The 23,088-nt window shown below is 40.9% G+C and overlaps 1 protein-coding gene across 1 annotated transcript in view; it reads right to left on the bottom strand.

Moving 5' to 3' along the window:
- Positions 1–23,088, bottom strand: part of shank2b (SH3 and multiple ankyrin repeat domains 2b) — a 202,950-nt gene that overhangs the window by 85,777 nt on the left and 94,085 nt on the right. The window contains exons 11-12 of the mRNA XM_086295555.1: positions 14,680–14,819; positions 11,678–11,791 (exon numbers count right to left, since the gene is read on the bottom strand). Of these exons, the coding sequence (XP_086151681.1) occupies positions 11,678–11,791; positions 14,680–14,819 (254 nt within the window). The remainder of the gene's footprint in view (positions 1–11,677; positions 11,792–14,679; positions 14,820–23,088) is intronic.

Raw genomic sequence — 23,088 nt, 5'->3', positions numbered from 1 at the left:
TATTTAGATTACATTACATAGTTTTAAACAGATGGGTTACCCCAACATGTTCCCACTCCCAAAGCATAACATTTTACGCTAGGTGACAAATCGTCGGTATATTACGCTTCCCGGCACCCAGCACGTCCCTATATTACGAGAAAAATGAGTGAACATGAAAACCTTTTGCAATGAATCCCGCTTTGATATCGCTTTGGAAAACACTATGTAACGTCATTAAAGTGCTGGTTAGGGTTAAGGATAATGTTAGGGTTAGGGCTGGAATTCATGGCCGTGTATTACCGTGGGAGCGTCATTCTACTGGATTTCATCCATAACCTGGCGCATAGCATAAGAACGCAGAAGGTCACCTTTCACCTCGGGACAAATCTTCACTATATTATGCCTCGGGAGTGAGAACAGGGTTGCCATACTAGAAAAATCCTTTAAAAATCCAATAATAACTGGCTATTGTTAAAAACAATCTGACTCAGGTTGGGAATATCTTCACCTTTAAAACAAAAAAATACTGCGAGGTCTATAATTTTCTGCACAACAACACAATGTTTGCAGTTTTGATCTATCAACTGAGCTACAAGTACAGAACTACACACTTTCACCTTTCATTAAATTGTGTAATTTACTTTTTAACCTCTGAAATTGCACTTCAAACAGTATAAAGACTGTAATTCCTAAGAGTTTGTAAAACCTCCTAATTTGGAAGTTTGATATTGATTACTTGATTTACAATCCACTGTATTTTTCTCCAACAAATTATAGATTTACTTTAATTCATTTTTTTTTAAATCACAAAAATGACTTGTGGGAAAATACAAGATTACAGAATACAATTCTTTCATTAAGGTGACAGTAAGATTTAAGAGTAAACAATTCCAGTTGGTAATAGATTATAGAAAATAGTCAGCGATGGCTGATCAACTATGCTCCTTCTTGCTAGTAGATACACTATCATAATTCACAGGGTCACAGGAGGTCTCTGTATGTTGAATATACGTATATAACACCACATAAATACAATAAGCAAGCAGTATTCATAAGAAAGAGGCAAATCAGTTAAAATCCCAGCTATCCCAGGGTACACCTGGGACAGGTCGCCAGTCTGTTACAGGGCTAATGCAGAGAGACAGGTATTTGCATTCACGTTCACATCTATGGGCATTTTAGAATCAGGAATTACCCTGACCCCACTAACTGCATGTCTTTGGACTGTAGGAGGAAGCCAGAGTACTTGGAGAAAATCCACGCAGACAAAGGGAGAACATGCAGAGTCCACACAGAAGGGTACAGACCAGATGGTGGAGTTGTGGAGACCTTTCTGTGAGGAAACAGTGCTAACCACCGTGCCACTTTATGTATTTAGCTTAATTGGTCCTGTATATCTGTCTATCAAACTGTGAAGTGAGGATCTCTGACCAAATATTGCACTGTAGGTCTGTCCAGAAAGTCTGTACTCAGATATTAATTGATGCTAACAAATGATATCAATTTAAGATACTTGGTAACAACATCAATACCAACAGTGGCATGTTGGTTCCTTTCAGCTGGCATACAACTTCACACAGCACATGCAGACAGACTCTCGTCTCCTCACTAGCAGATAAAGTAGTTAATGTTCATACGACTCAACAACACTTTAGGTGGAATCTCAGTTCAGTAAAGCTCCCATTTCAAAAACACTGAAGTATTAACCAGCTATCACACATGCTAACCTGGCCAGCGTGCACGTGAGCACCATTTAACTACTAGCAATTACCCGACAGCCACATCAGCCAGCTGTTATCATTAACGTAGTAGCTTGGACCTTAGTGAGATAAAAGCAGAGTAATTATTGCAGGCTGAACACATCCTGCATTTAATGCTGAGACATGAGCCACAATTACTGCATGGAAACATGGAGACCTGGGTGTGTTGCTGGCTGTACAGCTTTACCTGAACTGTGCATAGAGTCCAGAGTGTGGAGAACGTTCAAGCAAATAAAGAGTAAAATACAGAGGACAGCCAGAGAAGAGAGTTTTAGTCCTGATGACGAGGGTTGGCTGTGAGCGATGGATGAAAGAGAGTAAAGGTAAACGGACTGGTCCTCATATAGCGCTTTTCTACTCTGAGCAGTCGAAGCGCTTTATACAAATAATTCATTCACCCAATCACACCATTCACACAAGCACTGTTTTCTAAACTGTTAAGTGCTTACTGTCTAACATTCATACGGCTGCATCGGAGAGTAACATGGAGTATCTTGCCCAAGGATATTTGCCATGCAGACTGGTGGAGCCTGGCATCGAACCACCAACCTTCCGGTTAGTAGCTCTACCACCTGAGCTACAGCTATACATGTAGCTGCCATCACCAGTGTGTGAATGTGTGTGTGAATGGGTGGATGACTGGATGTGTAAAGCGCTTTGGAGTCCTTAGGGACTAGTAAAGCGCTATATAAATACAGGCCATTTACAGCCACCCCCAGAGTCTGCAGGGAGATGTGGACAAGATGTTAAACTTTGTTTTTTCTACTAATAATTTGTGTTTCTTGTTTTGTTGTAGCTGTGAATTTAGCTTTAAAATGCAGGAAGTGACTGGTTTAATTTTTCACTGCTAGTACTGTTTTCACATCTTCTTTAATGTAACATAACTAATACCACAATTTATCCAAAGTAATTCTTTTAAAAACTTTTTTCATAATTTACAATAATTAAGTTACTAATCTTAAACATGTATTATATTAAATCAAACCTATAACTGGAACAAATTGTTGACACTTAACAAGTTAAGTTATTTGAATATGACTTCTTCACTATTGCTTTTCTTGGTGTTAGGACAGGGATAGGGTCAAAATTGCACACTCAGTCAATTAGTTAATGAACACACATCTAAACTATACTACACATTTTGCACATTTTGCATCTTGCACATGTCTTTGTCATGTCTCGTCTATAATATCCTGAAAATAACTTGAACCTGGTATTCAATATCACTGCACAACCCACTTTGCATTGTCTCTGTCCTGTCTTTGTTTATCGTACAGTTAGTATTGTATAGTTAGTAATTAGTACCTTTTTATCCCTTATTTTTAACAACATTTAGCGTGTTATTTATTTGTAATTTCTAGTTTTATATCTCTTGGAGATATATCTTTTATATACTTATATATGCACGAAGGGGGACTTGGGGTGAAACAGCATTTCAGTACACTGTACACTATGTATACTGCTGTATTGACAATAAAGCTCTTGAATCTTGAAAATCAAAAGGCCTCTGCAAAGCCAGAACATCTTACTATTCATCACTGATTGAAGAAAATAAGAACAACCCCAGGTTTCTCTTCAGCTCTGTAGCCAGGCTGACAAACAGTCAGAGCTCTGTTGAGCCAACCATCCCTTTAACGTTAACTAGTAATGACTTCATGAACTTCTTCACAAATAAAATTTTAGAGAAAAATAATCATCCCACAGATGTAATATTATCTACAGCTACTCTTAGTACCATTGATGTTAAGTTAGACTCTTTTTCTCCAATTGATCTTTCTGAGTTAACTTCAATAATTACTTCCTCCAAACTATCAACGTGTCTTTTAGACCCCATTCCTACAAAACTGCTCAAAGAAGTCCTGCCATTAATTAATTCTTCGATCTTAAATATGATCAACCCATCTCTAATGATCGGCTATGTACCACAGGCCTTCAAGCTGGCTGTAGTTAAACCTTTACTCAAAAAGCATCTCTGGACCCAGCAGTCTTAGCTAATTATAGGCCAATCTCCAACCTTCCTTTCATATCAAAAATCCTTGAAAGAGTAGTTGTCAAACAGCTAACAGATCATCTGCAGAGGAATGGTTTATTTGAAGAGTTTCAGTCAGGTTTCAGAGCTCATCACAGCACAGAAACAGCTTTAGTGAAGGTTACAAATGATCTTCTTATGGCCTCTGACAGTGGACTCATCTCTGTGCTTGTCCTGCTAGACCTCAGTGCAGCGTTCGATACTGTCGACCATAATATCCTATTAGAGCGATTAGAACATGCTGTAGGTATTACAGATACTGTGCTGCAGTGGTTTGTATCATATCTATCTAATAGACTCCAGTTTGTGCATGTAAATGGAGAGTCCTCTTCACACACTGAGGTTAATTATGGAGTTCCACAAGGTTCAGTGCTAGGACCAATTCTGTTTACATTATACATGCTTCCCTTAGGCAGCATCATTAGAAGACATAGCATACATTTACACCGCTATGCTGATGACACCCAGCTCTATCTGTCCATGAAGCCAGATAACACACACCAATTAGTTAAACTGCAGGAATGTCTTAAAGACATAAAGACCTGGATGGCCGCTAACTTTCTGCTTCTTAATTATTTCTTCCATTTGCACAACATCTCAAAAAATTCGAAATATCCTGTCTCAGAGTGACGCTGAAAAACTAGTTCATGCATTTATTACTTCAAGGCTGGACGACTGTAATTCATTATTATCAGGATGTCCTAAAAACTCCCTGAAAAGCTTTCAGTTGACCCAAAATGCTTCTGTGAGAATGCTGACAGGGGACAGAAAGAGAGCAGATTTCTCCTTATAATGGCTCCGGCTTCACTGGTTACATCCAGTAGCAAATTTAAAATCCTTCTCCTCACATACAAGGTCTTGAATATTCAGGGACCATCTCATCTTGAAGACCTTATTGTATCATATCACCGTTCCTAGGCTATTTAAAAGTAGTATGGGAGGCTTCAGCTTTCAGGCCCCTCTTCTCTGAAACCAGCTCCCAGCTTAAATTCAGGAGACAGATACTCTCTCTACTTTTAAGATTAGGCTTAAGACTTTCCTTTGTAATAAAGCATATAGTTAGGGCTGGATCAGGTGACCCTGAATCCTCCCTTAGTTACAACAAGACTTCTAGGAGCTTTCCATGATGCACTGAATGTTTCTCCTTCTCCCACCTTTATCCTCTCTCATGTGTTAAGTCACCACTCTGCATTCAATTATGAGATATTATTAATCTCTGGTTCTCTTCCACAGCGTGTCTCTTGTACCGTCTCTCTCCGCTCACCCCCACCTGGTCAGGGCAGATGGCCGCCTTTTCCTAAGCCTGGAGGTTTCTTCCCTTTTACAAAAGGTGCTTGTTCAAAGTAGGCCGTTTGATTGCTGGGGTTTCTCTGTATTATTGTGATTCTTTGCCTTACAATATTAAGCACCTTGAGGTAACTGTTGTTGTGTTTTGGTGCTATATAAATAAAAGTAAACTGAATTGAGTTGAATCAAAATTGCACATTAGTATTTTCCCAGGTTTGACATTCTAGTATCTTGTTTCTTACTACAGGGGTGGGCAGCAACATTAATATTTCCTGGTAAAGTGCTGCCCTGCGGTGGTGAAAGTTTCGAATGCATATTTGAAGAGGATAATTGCCATAAATGTACCACGTATCATAAAAAGGTTCATGTTACCTTGTTATTTTTAAATCCACTTAATCTTGTAGAAGTCGATGAGAAATTAACTGAATATAGTTCAGGTGTCTGAATAAGTACTTTAGATAGTAATAAAAATATGAAAATTATGACAACTTTAAGTTCTTTAAGGCCTTTAAGTTCACTAAACTATATGAAGGCAGCAAGCTTTCTTAACTTTTCAAGTTCAGTTAACATTTTTTTGTTTGCAATACATAAGAACTAAAAGCAGTGCACAGCAGGCAGCACATACAGTTTAAAAAATATATTTTCTGGAGTTCCAGAGGGTGGCAATATTGGCTAATACATGCACTAATATAAGAGCTGACCGGTAAATGTAGAAATTCAAAAGCAGTGTGTTACATAGTGGAGGCACAGAAGATAAAACAGGAAACATTTTATCGAATGCTATCATTAAGAAACACAAACCTTAAGCTGTAAGAAATCCTGTTAGAAATGCTTTCTCTGTCAGGTCTATTACCCATATTCACACTTGTGGAAGGTGTGCATTAGCCTCCACACTCTACTTTAGTGGACTTTAGAAAATGGTGTTGAAAAAGAGCTTTAAAAGAGCTTGATTTAAAAAAGAAGTATTGTGGACACACAGGCTTGAGTAAAGCTGTCTTACTCTCTCAGCAGCGTCTCCTCCCCCTTCTCTCTCTCTCTCTTTCCTTCCTTCACACACTCTCTCTCACACCAGCTGTCACACTTTCACAGAAACTCCATCTCCTCTGATCCGGCTTAGATCTTGTCATTTTTACAGGAACACCCCACCCCCCTCCCCCACAGACTTTATGTCCACATTGTCAAATTGGAAGAGGGAAAATGTGGCTTGAAGTAGGTGATTGGCTGATAAGAGATTAACAGTGTTTATACAGAAAAGAAAGAGGACAATCAATAAAGCAGAGTTAAGAAAAAAAATCATGGAGGAAAGCAGAGAAAGAGGGAGGAGCAAATCTACAACATAGTCACACTCCATAGCAACTGCTGTGTGACTCGGGCCAGCTGGTTTCTATGGCCACAGATCAAGAGATGGTGTGTGTGTGTGTGTGTGTGTGTGTGTGTGTGTGTGTGTGTGTGTGTGTGTGTGTGTGTGTGTGTGTGTGTGTGTGTGTGTGTGTGTATTAATGCGTGCTTGTGCATTACCATTAAGAACAGAAAACATCTTTTTCCTTGACTACATTTATATTGTTTTTCCATAAGCTGTTTTTGCAAATGTTTTCTTTTTCTTAACCTAGTCTGTGAGGTAGGAATGTGAAAATGAGACGGGGGAATTGGCACATTTATCCAAAGAGACTCAGCACAGCTTTATTTGGTGACAGCATCATTACCTACACTGTGACATGGAATTACAGGGGAAGTCCCTGTTTTAAGCTGTCGACTTAAAGAGTTTGCTTTCTCTCAGATTATGTGATTTGATTTGTGTTTTCATATAATCACCATCATCCATCTGGCACTTCTTGCACATCCTGTGACTGTGTATTGTCGTCTTTAGTGCACTTAAGCAAAAACCCTTGCAAGCGCTCAAACGCAGGAGCTGGGAGTTTACCTGGACATGAAAAAAGGAGCGCACCTGATTTTAAAATAAAGCCCGGTTGTGAATGACTCTGCACTCTATTTCAGGTCTTTTAATTGTATTGCATGTTTCCAGAGGCCCGTAAACTTGTCGGACTGTTACTAAATACAAAGCAGACAAATATTTAAGACTCAGAGCTCTTAGAGTTTTTAAAACATGCTTGAAAAGATGACAGAATGATCTCTTCAGGGAGGTTTTTCCAAAGTTATCATTTACCAGTTTGCCAGTTACCCATTTAGTTCATTCATTTGTGCAGATGTTTTCAGGGGTCTGTAATCCAGAAAATACTGCAAGTTGTTGAGGTTTAACAGTTTCCCAACAAAACTTAAAGTGTGCTGAAATCTAATATCTGCTAATTAATACTAGAATTTCACTCACCACCTCTACCACTGTAACTATGATTTAGCATTTAGGCTTCAGGTTTGGTGTGCTGGCACAGTTAAGTGTTTGATGTCTGACTTCGTCCTTGCCAACTTCAGTCGATGAACTGGACCCATTTACCGTGTTGGTGGTGTTTGGGGCGATTTTAAATGGAGCTGACAAATTTTATGACTTGCTGAGTCATTCAGAGGTTTGAGCTTCAGTTTGGTTGGAATTGTAACATTTTATTAGTCTGATACCTAAAAAGCAAAGCAACAAAACAACAACATAATAGCAACCAGTTGAGTGTCGTCACAGAGGATAGATGGAGAAAGATTACATTCTCATTTCAACCCTCATATATTCAAAACAAAATACTGCAGCCAGTTTTTTACGTATTTGTCAGATTTAAATGTTTCAGATCATCAAAAAAATGTTATATTAGACAAAGATTGACCAAAACAAATACAAAATTATGATTTCATATACTGGTGACCCCTTTAATTATGCCACACTATTAGTGTTAGTAAGGCTTTAGGGAATGTATAAATACAGATACATTTATCCATCTGTTACTGTTACACTATGTGTTGCTATCACTGATACTACATCACTGCTAGTAATAATCATAATCAGAACAGTATAGCTGTATTTATAAATGGCACCCAAAGTAATAAATTAAAATATAAATGATGAATTAAGCACTTTCTAATGCCTTAATAATGCGTAATAGTGTGACATTATTATAAAGTGCTACCAATTTATTAAGAGAAAAAAATGTATCCAAACCTAACTGGCCTTATGTGAAAAAGGAGTTACTTTGGACTTTTGGGAAAGCTGAGCTCCGTTTCACTACCTGTACTCGTGTCTCATCATTGTCAGACCTGTTATGTCAAGAAATCACTTAAATAAAAGCTGTGTGACAAAATGAAGGAGGCTGAAAGGTCTCAAAAGCAACACTTCATACAACAATCTAAAAAAATCATCTGAGAAACAAAGACACCAGACAATATTCCTAAATGGAGAAAACTTGGAACAGTGGTGAACTTTCCCACGAGTTGCCTGTCCACTAAAATAAGTCCAAGAGCAACTTATCCAAGAAGAACATCTAATAAGAAAGAGACTGGGCATGAATTGAATGCATGGGAGAGTTCAACAGCTGCTGAGCAAAAAGGTCACTGAAGCTTGTCTCACATTTGTCAAAACAAACATTTTGCCGATCATCAAGACAAAAAAATGACAAAATGGCAGCAGATGTCACTCTTGGACAATAATGTGTTAAAAGAAAACAGTTAAATTAACCAGCATTCTTCAGTTAATCTGACTTAATCGCTCGATGTGTTGTTTTACAATTTGGTTCAAAATTCCCTTTAACTTTCTTAAACCTAGAAAGTCTAACTTAAGTATTTCAGAAAACATGTTGGGGAATGAGAAAGAACATCATGTATGGGTAGAACTTCACTTATTCCAATTCAGTTTCTAATGGCACAAAGTTCAACTCATAACTATGACAAATTCTGGATATGATGTGAACAAAAACACCTGAAAGCTCAGTTTGAGTTTGGTGTCATTGGAGTTTTCTACAGTACCGCTGAGAGAGCTGGGGCTACAGTCATCGTTACTCTACAAGTAAAACTTTGGAAAATGATAAACAAAAACATTTTTGGGGAAAATACTGTCTACCTTTTCTTTCTCCCCTAGATATATTGTATATGTCATTTTGTTGTTATACGTTTTTTTCATTCAAAAAAAAGAAGTTCTTTGCCCTCGTAAACATGAAGCAATCTTTTTGAGTAAAATGTAACTTAAGTATAAAGAAAACGAAAGGTTTATTTACTCAAATCATCATTACAGCTACAGAAAAGATTTCGATGTCAGTAGATTGTGGTCGAGTTCTGCTTTCTTACCCGTCCCAGTTCAAGTACATAATACTAGCTACCAAGGCTGCTGTAGGACAAACATCTCAAGATCTCGGTTTAAATAAATAAATAAACCTGGGTAAATTCCCAGATGATTAAACATGCAACTATTTTGCTGGTAGTAACTGAAATAAGTTAAGAAAATCAACAGCCTATGTATGCAAGATAATTCATAATTTTATTGGGGGGATTATATTGGTTGGGTCCGATTATTGGGGGGGGCACAACCCCCTAACCACCCTGGAAATTACGCCCCTGCTGAAATGAGATGTCGGTAACACTGCTGGTTTTGCAGTTAGCTCTTGTTAGCCTGTATTGGTGAAGCTGTCTTCGAGGTCGGTGATACTTTGTTGGACTGACAGTTGGTAATTTTTAGGACTCTCAAGCCTAACATTAGCTGTTGTATATGAAGTGATCACCTCTACAAAAGCAGAATTTTCGACAGTTTGCTGTTTTGGAGCATTGAGGAGGAAAGAGAGGAAAGTAATTGTTGCTCCCCATCAGTCTATCTGCGAAGGGCCATTTCCAAAGAAGTCCAAACATTTTGAAGTTCATCATTCTAGAGTGAGAAAGATTATTCACAAGTGGAAAACATTTAAAATAGTGCACATCCCAGCAAATTAATCCAAAATCAGCTGTGCAATGCTTAGAGAAATTGCAAAAATCTCAGCAGCTACATGTTACACTGTACAAGCCTCAGTTAGCATGTTAAATGTTTAAGTTTAAGACAGAGTGAGTATGGCTTATTTGGAAGAGTTTTCAGGGGAAAGTCTTTCGTGCTGAAAGAACATAGCACGGTGCATTAGGGTTGCACAAACCCCAGGAACTGGAACAATATGTAACAGCAATAAAGTGCTTTGCCAAGTGGACCACTGCAGGTGAAAACCAACACAACATATCAGCACACAGCATTCCAGCTTTCAAGCACAGTGGTGGAGGGGTGATGATTTGGTTTGGTTTTGCACCCACTGGACACTTGAATGGACCAGTCTGTGTACTGGAGTCAGATATGAGCCCATCTGTCCAACAACTAAAGCTTGACAGTGATCCAAATAACAGCAGCAAATCTACAACAGAATGACTGAAAAAGAAACTAATCGGTGTGTCGCAGAAGCCCGATCACAGTCCAGACCTCAACCCGATGAAATGTTGTGGTGTATCCTTGAGAGAGTGGTGCATAAACAAATGCCAACAAACTTCAATGAAATGAAGCTTTGTTTAAAACATTGTGTAAAACCTTACATTTGAAAAAGCCAACTGTCCGTCTGTATCTGTGCAGGTCATGTTTTAACTGTCAGGCTAAGTCAGGTGGGAGGGTACCAAGCAAACTGGTGTTGACTTGGAGTTGCAAGTAAATACCAAATAATAAGTTTGCACTGCCAGATTGATTATTTCACTTTGACTCTGGTCTCAGCGCTAAGTTAAGCTAATCAACTCTAAGCAAAAAAGTTCTTGTACTCTTTGATTTGATTTTTGATTGCTAATTGGTGTCTTTTGGTGCCTTTGAGTAGAGTTGGAAAGATGGATATATATACTTTGGAGACCTCTGTGATGACTTGTGAAATGGTAATCACTCCGGCCAAAGAATGTACTTCTCTAAAGGCCCCAATCAGCCCCAACTATTAGGCTTCATGCAGGCATTCAGTGTCCCTTAAAATGACCAATGGCCTTGGCCACCTCCCAGTGAGTCTTTGCAGGCCACTATACTGTGCTCCCATTTTTTCACTGGCTTTCTTCGCCCTGCCTGCTTTCTTCACAGGCAGAGCCGGGGGCAATTTAAATGTGGCACAGTGTGAGAAAAGCGTCCTCTGCCAATGGCCTTGGGTTAAGCTTTAAAAAAAGCCACACAGAAGAAGGCAAACAGCCACAGCACAGCAAGAGGAGGACAAGTTGCTTCCCATCTGCCTCTTGCTGCTGACATACTCCTAGAACTATGGGAGATTGAGAGTAGGGGTTGGAGGGGGGTCTCATAGACATACTGAGGCCATTCACTACACACACAAAGTAAAAGTAGGGACGAAGAAACACTGGAAATTTACGGGGGATGGAGCATGGCACGATATGTTCATTAGCTCGCACCCAGAGGACATCAGATCACAGCTGAGTTAGCAGGGCAACGTAGCGCTAAGCGTTGTACGCCATTGCCTGAGGAGACAGTAAGACACAGAGATGCTAGTAGATAGAGGAGCAGAGACACATACAGCCAAGACCTGGGGTGGGGGGAGCCACGTGCCATTACACTGCCTCAGGAAACCACAGCATTTAGCCTCAGCTTTGTTCTTTAGAACTAACCTCCTTCCCTCCCCACAAAAACGCATGATGGCAAACAGAACATGTCCTACATCTTGGTTCCACCTCCAACCAACACGCAGCCGCAGGTGATTAGACTTACAGTTCCTCTCCTCTGTGGCTTTGGCGGGGATCTCCTCCACGCAGTCGGCTGGAAACCAGCCCACCTGGCCACGGGCACTGCCCTCCCAGAAACCCCCCTCTCCGATGCTCAGAACTGGACCAAGTGGTAGGAGAGAGAAAATTGGGAAAGTTAGAGGACAGTGAAAAAGGGACATGCTTTTTACTGTACAGATAATAGGACCCTCAGATCATTTAATCCATTTAAAGCAAAGGCACCAAAGGTATGTGCTTATACAGACTCATGCAGAGACTTGTGTGTGGACATGTCTGTGTTTTGACTGACCTTTTTTTAAAATGTTGCTATCTCATTATCTTATCTTATTGTCTCCATCTCTCCTCCACCTTTCTGTCACCTTTTGGTTTCTGTCCATTTTTCCAAGTGAATTAAATATGCAGTTCTTTCTCGTTTCCTCTTGCCTGGCGGCTCCATCTTCATCACCCTTTGCCAAATGCTTCCGCTGTCCCTCTTCTGCACATGTCCAAACCATCTCTGAATCTCAGCTGTCCCTCTGATGTAATCATGTCTAATCTTGTCCATTCTGGTCGCTCCCAATGAAAATGTCAAAATCTTCACCCTGCCACCTCCAGCTCTGCCTACGGTCTTTTTGTTAGATTTAGAGAATGACTGAATGAATGAACTAATTCAGGACGTTTGTAAAGCCACAGTCTGGATCAATTAAATATTCAGACCTAGAACTTGACCATTTTAAATGGCTAGACGAGCACATCAAGTATAAATATTATAGAGATCTTGTGCATTAAAATAAAGTTATTTGACTTGAAGAAAGTTTGGCTCGACAGGATGAGTTTGCAATAAAAGCAAAGCTTTGTAAAACTAAATCTTTGATTATTGTAGACAAATACTTTCTCTCTGCATTTAAAAGTAGAGACGTTGCTGGTTTGAAAGGTCACAGTATTCCACGCAAACATTAGTAGTGGCTTAAAACATTGATGTGTTGGGCTGGTACACATCCTGTGTGATTGCTTACTAAATAATGCATTTTGTGCTCATTCATGCAAACCACAGAGATGAAGCGTCTGACTTAACATGTGCAGATGAAGATGATGTTAGTCCCCTGCATCGCCACTCTGTGGAGTCTAAATACAGATGCATCGTATCTGATGAAGTCATTTTCATCAGATATGGTAATTCGCTGTTTCCAGCTGTCTCAGACACAATTTTAAAATAAAGGAATCGGTTTTTTTCTTGTCTTTTTTCAGTTTTAGAATTCAACATTTGTTCAGTTAGGATCGGTGGTGGGCTGTAACCTCTACTCTGCAGCTCATTCTTATATAAAGGAGTTAAAATTTTTATAATATTTAACATTTGCAGTCATTTCCAAACATTCAAATTATACAACACATGGTTCATTTTATACTAATTTCCAGCTCCATAATTTTTATTCTTGGTCTCTTATTGAGTAAGACTTCAGACTTAGCTCTGCTCTACACAGCAGAAGATACAAGCAGGTGGGTGGAGCTTCTGTGCTCACAGCCAGAGCCTGAGACGACCATATTAAAGAAAAAGCTTGTTTTCACTTATTTATTTACTTATTTTCGGCCATGTTTAAATCGACGGTACTTATATGACCCCTTTCTACTCATTTTGAGCAGATGTATTTTCTACTGCAAAACAACATAGAAATGTAAAAATACAAATAATTCAAGTTATTGTAGTAGCTGGTGTTGCTCGTGTCAGTGGGACTCAAACCGACGTTAAACAATGTGCTCCGCTGAATGTCCACTAACATGTACTGTACCTCGAGGGCTGGTGTCCTGCAGGTTTTAGATGTGTCCTTGATCCAACACAGCTGATTCAAATGGCTAAATTAGCTCCTCAACATGTCTTGAAGTTCTCCAGAGGCCTGGTAATGAACTAATCATTTGATTCAGGTGTGTTGACCCAGGGTGCGATCTAAAACCTGCAGGACACTGGCACTCAAGGCCTGGCGTTGCCTACCCCTGATGTACACGTTCACATAAAGAAATAAAGGCTGGCCTGTAGTAACAGTCTGGTCAGGCTGTTGCATAGATTTCACTTGGCCTGTTATAAAAGAACTGCTCTCCATTTACTGATAATGTGTGTCGTAGCAAAACTTTGATATTAGCTTAAACATTTTTCGCCCATCTCTCTTAACTACTAACTGTATAACAGTGTTTGGATTATGCTCACTTATGGATGTCAGACAAAAGGAATTAGCATTAAAAGTCTGACTGCTTCAAATAAAGAGATACTACAGTTGAGGTAAATAAAAGCCACAGTCACTAATTTAAGAAATACAGTGATTTGACTTCAGACGGACCCAGCAGTGGTCGTATGTCTTCCGTTGCAGTTTCACACATGCTTCAGCAGGTGTAAGTGTGTATGTGTATCTGGAGCTTAGAGTCAGATATGACAGGCGGGCTGATCTTGGATGGAAACAATTACAAATTCAGAACAAGTCATTTAATAATTTGCATCATGTTGGACTTTTCTTTGCAGTCAGGCTGTGCTGCTGCTTGCTCTTATGTTTACTGGCTTTTGTGACTTTTAAGGAAAGACAACACACTCAAAGAAGGCAACGGAAATCTCTGTGGAACAGGAAACCTGCCATGTTATTTTAAAACAACATTTCTATACACTCAGCTTAGACATAATAGAATAGAATAGAATTCAAATTTATTGTCATTGCACATGCACAGGTACAGGGCAACGAAACCTTTAAAAACATCAACTCATTCAAGAATAACCAACCAACAGCCAATCCTGTACAGATCTCCCCTCTTTTCTTTTTCTTAAATCTTTCTCCATATCCGAGTGTTTCGTTGTTTAACATTAGTCCTCCAAAACAGACCAAATGTACACTAGCTAGCAACACAGGCCATGTGCCAAACTACAGCGAGAAGCAGCTTGTGTATTTGCTGTGTATTTGTTCAGATGGTTGAAATACTAACTTCAGAAATAAACTCCATCTATGTTAGTCTAGAAATTCCCCGTCTCACCTTTGACCCTGTCGCCCTTGTAGAGGTTGATCTCCCCCTCAGCTTGGGCTGTATACGAACGAACCACTACGAAGTGTCTTCCTGGAACTGCACTGTACAGCTTCCTTCTGGTTCCAACTGCCTCTCCACGACTGCTGGGGCTGGAAGAAAGAAAAAAATGTTTTATATGAAGTGGGTATAAGGACAGACATACCTAATTCTACAGGTGTGCAGGAAATTGTGGTCCTCGTGATGTATTACATCACACATGTTGTTTCTTTAGTTAAAAAACTAAAAAACTCACATGTGAAAATGCACGTGATTTAAATTATGCACAGGCGGTCTAGAGATTACCAACTGATATAATGGTACAGTTGTAAAAAGACTCATGTCATACAGATGGTGCGGTCGCACACTATGGAAAAATGTGCCCACTGTCATTTAAAAGCTACTTTAGGAGAAACACTAAAGGTTAAGAGGTAAACAATATTTTAAATACATGCTCAAAAGTATGAACAAATCACCGGAGGTTACATGAAAAACAATAACGGCAGAGGCGACACTGGGAAAGCTGCTGGCGTGTGTCCCACACTGGTAAGTGGGGCAGAATGTGGGCTGGCTCTGACCCACGGAGCTGCAGTGGCTTCCAGGTAGGAGGCCAGACTCGCTAAAGACCACACAGAGAGCTAGCCAGGATTTGGCAGTAGTACAGAGGAATAATAACAAACTGCTAAATTAAGACAGCTAAAAATCTTTGATGTGCGTATCAGCGTGACATTTGAACAATCGGCTCCTGCAGAGATATCACTATTCTGCACTGGTTGTTAAATTTGAATGCACAAAAAAAGGCAGCATTTATATGTGAGGAGATGGGACCACAGAGAGAAGAGTGGTTGGTGCTGGTAGATGTGTCTGACATGATAACACAGTGCCACATAGTGGGCAACCTTTGTAACCACATCCACGGAGCAGAAAAGGGAAATAAAAGTATGATACTACTATTGACTATTTAACTTGCCTAATTGAGGTGCATGAAGCTGTAAAATTATGTAAAGTAGACTTTAGAGTACAAAGAGCAAAAAACAGTTATGACAGGTGTTTTCATTTTAGCATCTTGCACTTGCTCACCATGTGAGAGGGTAGCAGTGAAGGAGAGGCTATAGGATAAAACCACAGTGAAAGAAAAACTAGGAGTGCCGGAGCGATAGATTGAGAGAGAGGAAGGAAATAGTTTTTTCAAGTAAGTGGGTCACCTTGTCCTGTAGACTGTACTCCTCTTCAAACCTTCATGGGCCTTTGGAGAGCTAACCCCATTCAATACCTACTGAGAGTGCTCACACATTTTTCCGAGGGAAAGCTGTGGACCAAACTGCAACTGTGCACTGTAAGTGTCCTGAAACACTGTGTATACCACCGAGAGGCCGATACTGTAGTATTCAGACACAGCAGTTCACAGCTGACATCATGACTGAATATCACAGAACAACTTGAGCTCGCTGTCGATGATTAACGCAGTGCTGTGAAAAAGTATTTGTCCCCTTCCTGATGTCTTAGCTTTCTGCATATTTTTCACTAGTAAATATTTTAGATCATAAAACAAATTTTAATATTAGACAAAATGAAATGTTTAAATTAAGGGGGGAAAGTACCTTAGTGTCCCTAGCTCTATGTGAAAAAGTGTGACAAATATGCCAAAAACTAGGAACTTTTTCACAGCACTGTGGTATTTAACACACACCCTAAATCTAACAGGCATAAAAGAGGACGACCCAAACGCACCAGACATACTAAGCACGGTGTATGAGTGTCGTCTTCTCTTTCACAGACTGCTGCATGAAACTAAGAGTCCAAAATAAGTTACAAATAGAGTTGGATGTCTCGAGACCACTTTTACGTCTTGCTGTCCCGGTCTCGCTGTCTCAGATCGACATAGTGGTCGGGAGATTTGGAGTCAACAGTATCCATGACACACAACGTAACGTTCGATGATGTGTCATGTGCAAAATCATCAGCTCTAAGCGCCGTGCTTACGGAGTGCTTTGTAGTGAATCAGAAGAGTCGACTGCCATTGAGCGAGAGCCGCTCCTCACTTAATTTCCTTTCGCTGCTCAGCTCTCACACAGTGGCTCAGCTATGCTCCAATCTAATATCATTATGTGAAAAACAGAGAGGGTGATGGACGCGACAGTCAAGTGGAGCGTGCGTCTGTCCTCTCAGTGAGTGAGACAGTAGACAGCGGTGAGGAGGGCTGTGCGACAGCAAAAACACATAAATATGCCTGACACCCGTAAACGAAGCAGCGTCTGGCTGCAGTTTGAAGACTTTTTTGTCTCGGTCTCGATACCCTCTGGTCTTGGTCTTGTTTTGGTCTTGGTTTAGGCGGTCTTGACTACAAGTCTAGTTACAAAAACCTTCATGTATTGTAGAAACAGTCACCCTAACCAGGTAAAGTGCATGACATATTCATGAGTATCCAGCTAAAACAACTCAAGTCTCATTAAAATATTTACTTCTTAGAAATAATGAATAATATATTTATAAAAAGACAGCAACCGAAGGCGTTTTTGCTGTTGTCTGTGTTACGTAACTGCAATGAATTTGCGCTTCTCGAGTTATTAATAAACAGAACTACAGTATCAAACTGCATCTATTTATAATTGAACAGATTATAAGAGTTTTCATTATATGTTAATCTCACAGTTTTATCTGAGAACCAAAGTCTAACTTTATTCATCCAGTGTACTTTTTCCTTAGTAATGGATTTTTTTTTCAATCATTATATTGATTAAGTGTGAAATCTATTACTTAAACTACCCGACGCTGTCATAAATGAGTGCAAACCTGGGCACGCCAACTATCTGTTTTTCCCCAAGTGTCTTATTGACTCATGCTGCCAATAACGAAAGATGTGCTGATGGGTGAGGAGTGTTGTCTTTGTGTTTTTGTTGGAACGTCCACTCAGACTTTGCATACTGCATGGAGATGATAGTTTTCAGTCTTTATGTTACTTTAACAAAGATTCTGCTCTTTTTAGCTTGTGGTAGCCTGACTGAAGAACAGTTTACGTGTCTCTGACTGAATTGCTGTCCATGGTGCTGAGAGAGACAATGTGAGAGTGTGTGTTTGCTCTCTAACGTCAGTTTGGAAAACCATACTTTATAGCTACTGTTCTATTAAATGCTGTGTCATCAAAGCAGATGCTTTTATTGTGAGAATTCAAAAAGTCTCACACTCATGTTCCAAATTCTTATGCACTGCACAAAATGCTAAATCTGTACTTGTTGGTGATGTGAAGGAGGCATTTACTACTAAGTCAATTCAGAATTAAATCCTGGTCTCCAAAATCAGCAGGCCCACTGAGAAGGGAAAACTGTCAGCCATGTTTTCCCTTTCTTTCTTTTTTTGGCAATTACCCACGTGGCTTTGAGGTGCTAATTAGACAGTGTTGATTAATACCAGCTGTGCATAATTTGTGCTATTATTGGATGATCACCTGAGACCATGGGAGAGAGGAGAAAAGGGAGAGGGCAAGAGGGTGGGTAAAGAGTGAAAAGAAAACATGCAGCAGTAGGCCCTTCCAGACGGACAGTCCTCTCCATTAATGTGACGTAAGAATCTCGGTCACTTGAGTTAGGGTTATCACTGATGATCACTTGGACCTCCGATGGTTGATGCCCCCACTTACATTACGTTTTTATATCATTTTATTGCCTACTGGGGGCAGCAGAACAAAACACACAGCACAAATGTTCATCATTCCACTGAGTGCCTTTAAAAGCGCTATAAACGTACACTTTTACTGTAGGGAGGATTAATATATATAAATATGGACTGATTTTTCTGCGTCATTCAATACCAGCATCGACATATCACAGAAGTAGGAGACTGAACTGTGTGCACACTTATGCCTCTAAGCCTGCTTTGCTGAATGCACTGGGCTTCAACTCTCAGGAGGACCAGGACAAGCTCAAACAACACTTAAGCACACTGCACCCTGTCAGTTGCCATTAAAATGAAAGACAACATAAAAACTGCCTGTGAGCGTTGAACAGAGCTTTGATTAACAGTTAGCAGGAGCCAAGTTAATTGTCTGTCAATAAACTCATGTCAAACAACACAATAGGCTAGAGATTTCAAATAAACAAAACTGACAGAGAAAAAAATTCCCCGCTCGCCCCTGCGGGCGGTCTATCCTTCAAGCTCGGGGTCCTGCGCAGTATCTTAGCTGTTCCCAGGACTGCGCTTCTCTAAACAGAGATCTCGGATGTTGTTCCTGGGATCTGCTGGAGCCACTCGTCTGCTTGGGAGACACTGGACCTAGTGCTCCAATTACCATTGGCAGCACAGTCACCCTCCACATCTTCTCGAGCTCTTCTCTGAGCCCTTAGTACTTCTCTAGCTTCTCATGTTCCTTCTTCCTGATGTTGCTGTCATTCGGTATCACTACATCGATCACTACGGACATCTTTTTCCACTTGTCTACCACCACTATGTCCGGTTGGTTACCCACCACCATTTTGATGGTGATCAGTCATTCTCCACCAGCCTAGGGGGCGTCTCCCATTTTGACCTTGGGACCTCTAGCAGAGGTGGAGGATGAACTCAACTGGGGTAACTGTTGTCTTATGTAGTCTGGGGATTGATTGAATGTTGGGGTTGGTGTAGTTTTTCTTTGGGTAGGCCGCCCGGGCTCTCTGGGGCTTGGTGCTGCTGCTGCTAGGGGCTCCAGTCTGGATGGACCTGGCCTTGGTGGATTACGGGGAATGGGAGTGTCTACCGGGGTCAGTGGAGGAGCTGGCTGCAGGGAGGGGGTACTGGACCTGGGAGTATAGAGAATATCTGGGGAGTGTAAGTGTGTGTACAGTGTTCATTTCTGTTTGTCTCCATGTTGGGCGAGTTGAGTATCTGTATATGTGTAGATGAGGGTGGGAATGCATGTTTGTGTCTATGTGTGCCTCTTCGTCTATCTTTATGTGTCAGGTCGGGTCTTAGACTTCACCTCTTTGGGAACATCATAGGCCCCCTCAGTGGTGGGGGCCTATCTCCCCCCCACCACACTCCCTGTCGGTGGCAGATGCCCTCACTCGCCGGTGCCTTGGTGGTTCTCGGTGTCTGGGTGCTCGGGTGTGTACTGGCTCACTCCTGGCAGCTTCTTGGCAGGGCCCGTTCCCATGGCTTGGTCAGGCTCCTTCTGGGGTGTGGAGGACCCTTGGATCTCGGGTCTCTGGGCCCGGGGCTCAGCCAGCTCTGGTGTAGCCAGCTGCCGGTGGAGCCTGTGGGCACGTTGCCGCAGCTCCCTGTGGCTTCTGCATCGTGGCTGCTGGGTGACACCCCCCCCATCTAGGGCTGTCCTCAGCTCTTTTCTAGGTGGATGGGGCATTTGCCCCTTCCAGAGGCCTTCTTGGGCTTTCGTGCTCTAGGGGGCTTCTAGATGTCTGGGGCCTGGATCTTTTCCATGCCTACTTCATGTCCTGGGGGATGGGGTTATGGCTCCCCATGCCTATTATTAGATAGTTACATGGAGAAACCTTGTGAATACAAGCGTGCTCACGCACACAGGGTGTTCACAAACACACACTATCTTCCTTGGCTGGCTCTTATGTTGGTTTTTGCTGTGGTTTCCCTCCTGTGTTGTTCTCTTTTTGCTTATTTTCTTCTTTCTTTCTCTCTGTCTCTCTTCCCCTCTGTTTTTCTTTCCCTCTTCTTTTGTTGAGCCTCTTTCTAACTTCTCTTTTCTTCATCTTTCTCTTTCCTATCCCCCGGTCCTGTCTGCTTCGAATCTAATAACTTAAAAGTAAAATAAATAAATAAATAAACAATAAAGATCGAACAAACTATAGCGATCAAGTGGACCAGTATGGCAAAAGCTGTAATGATCCAATTGTCAAAATACATCTGTTAGGAATCGTTCTTGGCCTTCAGACAAAAATTCTGATTGCTGCAGTGCCGGACAGGACAGGCATAAACTGCAACCACTTAATGCTAAATGTCACAATTAAGCTAGTATATCTGTTTTTTATGTAGATTAAATGAGAAGGCAGTTTGAGTAAAATGCTATAATGTTTTATTTTTTAATGTTTTATCTTTTATCTTTACATATGCACTCATCTCTCGCTTTGCTAGGTATACCTATTCAGTTACTTGTTAATACAAATCAAAACCAACAAATCACAAGGTGGCATCTTATTACAGTTAGGCACGTACACACGGTCAAGACCCACTGAAGTTCAAACTGAGCATCACAAGGCAGAAGAATGATTTAGGTGACTCGGAATGTGACACGGTTGTTGGTTTCAGATAGAAATTGATGATCTAATAGAAAGCGGATCATCAAGAAGAATGGGCAGACTCCTTCAAACAAATGGAAAGGTAGAAGAGCATCTCTGAATGCACAACACATCAAACTATGACGCATGGGCTGGAGCAGCAGAAGATCTCGCTGGGTTCCCCTCTGGAAAAATGTTACGTGGTATTATGAGCCTTGACTTCTGCTGTGGCATTTAGATCATAAGGTCAAATTTTGGCATAAACAACGGGAAAGCATGGGCCCACCCTGCCCTGTACCAATTACTATACTGATACTATAAAGCAGGGGTATCCAACTCCAGGCCTCGAGGGCCGGTGTCCTGCAGGTTTTAGATCTCACCCTGGGTCAACACACCTGGATCACATCACTTCATTACCAGGCCTCTGGAGAACTTCAAGACATGTTGAGGAGGTCATTTAGCCATTTGAATCAGCTGTGTTGGATCAGGGACACATCTAAAACCTGCAGGACACCGGCCCTCGAGGCCTGGAGCTGGACATCTCTGCTGTAAAGTATTCCACAGTCATCAGATCTGTTGCAGTGTGATGGAACAGGAAGTTTGCATCAAATCTGAAGCAGCTACGTGACTTTATCATTTCAAAATGGACTAAAACCTCTGACAAACATCTCCAGCACTCTGTTGAATCTATGCTATAATGTATTAAAGCAGCTTTGAAGACCAAAAGGGGCCCAAACCAGAGTAGCTAATAAAATGTCTGGTGAGTGTAGTTTCTCTTACGTAACATTTCGCGTGTATTTTATTTTTCTCATTTTTTGGTTTTGTTTATTTGTGTTCTGTTGGCTTGAGGGTTGTTTATATATGGAAACTTTTCCTTTACATCTGAAGTAATTCAATTCAAATCAAATTAAGGGAACTTCATAATTGCATCACACTCACAGAGCAAATCTTTGCTGAGGTATAATGTGATTTACTTTGCAGTGTTAGCCTAGGAGTTTTTCACAGCAATGTGATTTCTTAATAAGATGAAGTTCTCTATGTTTGCTTAAGCTGAAAAGCTTCTTAACCAGATAGAAAACTACTAATAACATTTTTGCAGCTGTGCACACCTCTGTTCTCCATCTTGGCTCATTTTGCCCTGAGAGTTCATTTTCTGTTTATGGTTTCATTTTGCTGAGCGTTTTCAGCAGCTGTCACATATTTCACCACCATAATTGGAATCACTGCCAGCCTTTAACCATCCGCAGATCTGTTAATCAGCACGACACGGTATACACGGTAGATTTCAGGTCTTGTGATAATGTATGTCGGAGCCCCGTGGCCACACTGTTTAGACAGCACTGGCCTGTCCTTCTATTGGACGAATCTCATTTCCCACCACATCTAGCTGTTGCCATGATACCCCAGGGCTAACTGACAGCTGTCACTGTGTGATAGCTTGTGTGTGTGAGTGTGGGAGTTTGGTCTCACTTGTGCATGTGTGTTGCATTCTGACAAAGGACATGTCAAGTGGGAGCAGAGGGATGCTACACAGACGTTGTCATGTGTGTGGGCTGAGGTTGGATTGGGGGGTGGGGTGGTGGTGCGGTGGGTGAGGAAGAACGCGTGCGAGCAGAGGCAAACAGAAAGTGCTGGAATTGGGAACTTTAAAGGGCAGCTGGGTGGGAATGAGCTGAGAGCTAAAGTTCACACTTATTGGACATGGACTGTGAGCAACAACATGATATTATCATTTCAGCTGGCTTATTGCAAGGTCATTTCCAATGTGCCATGAGCTTCAATCACTGCCTATAAGTGATGTTAAAATTGTTAAAACAAAACTGACATTTGATAGTGAATTGGTTCTAAAAATGAGGGCAATTATCCAACGAGGTGCCTCAGGAGCTGAGCACACATAAATAGGTCTCAATGAGAGTCCTAACCTGAATGTCCTCTATATATATACACACACTGTATGTACTGTATGTACACATGTGCAACACGATACTTTCAGGCAAAGATTATACTGTTACACACAGCATGTTTATACCTGCTGTGGAAAGGTCAAAAACAACAATGCATCCTTGAGTTTCTCTTTTTTTTCTAGCTTTGCTGTCTTTGGATATTAGTCACATGCTGTTTCTACACACGACACAAATTGTGTTGTAGTTTGGAACCAACAGAT

This window comes from Aulonocara sp. 'chitande type north' Nkhata Bay, linkage group LG1 (genome assembly GCF_057382095.1).
Source record: "Aulonocara sp. 'chitande type north' Nkhata Bay isolate Kocher_YH1m ecotype deep benthic linkage group LG1, A_spYH_male_GT1.1, whole genome shotgun sequence".
Lineage (NCBI taxonomy): Eukaryota > Metazoa > Chordata > Actinopteri > Cichliformes > Cichlidae > Aulonocara > Aulonocara sp. 'chitande type north' Nkhata Bay.
The sequence above is the reverse complement of the archived record's forward strand: the minus strand, read 5'-3'. Positions and strand labels throughout refer to the sequence as shown.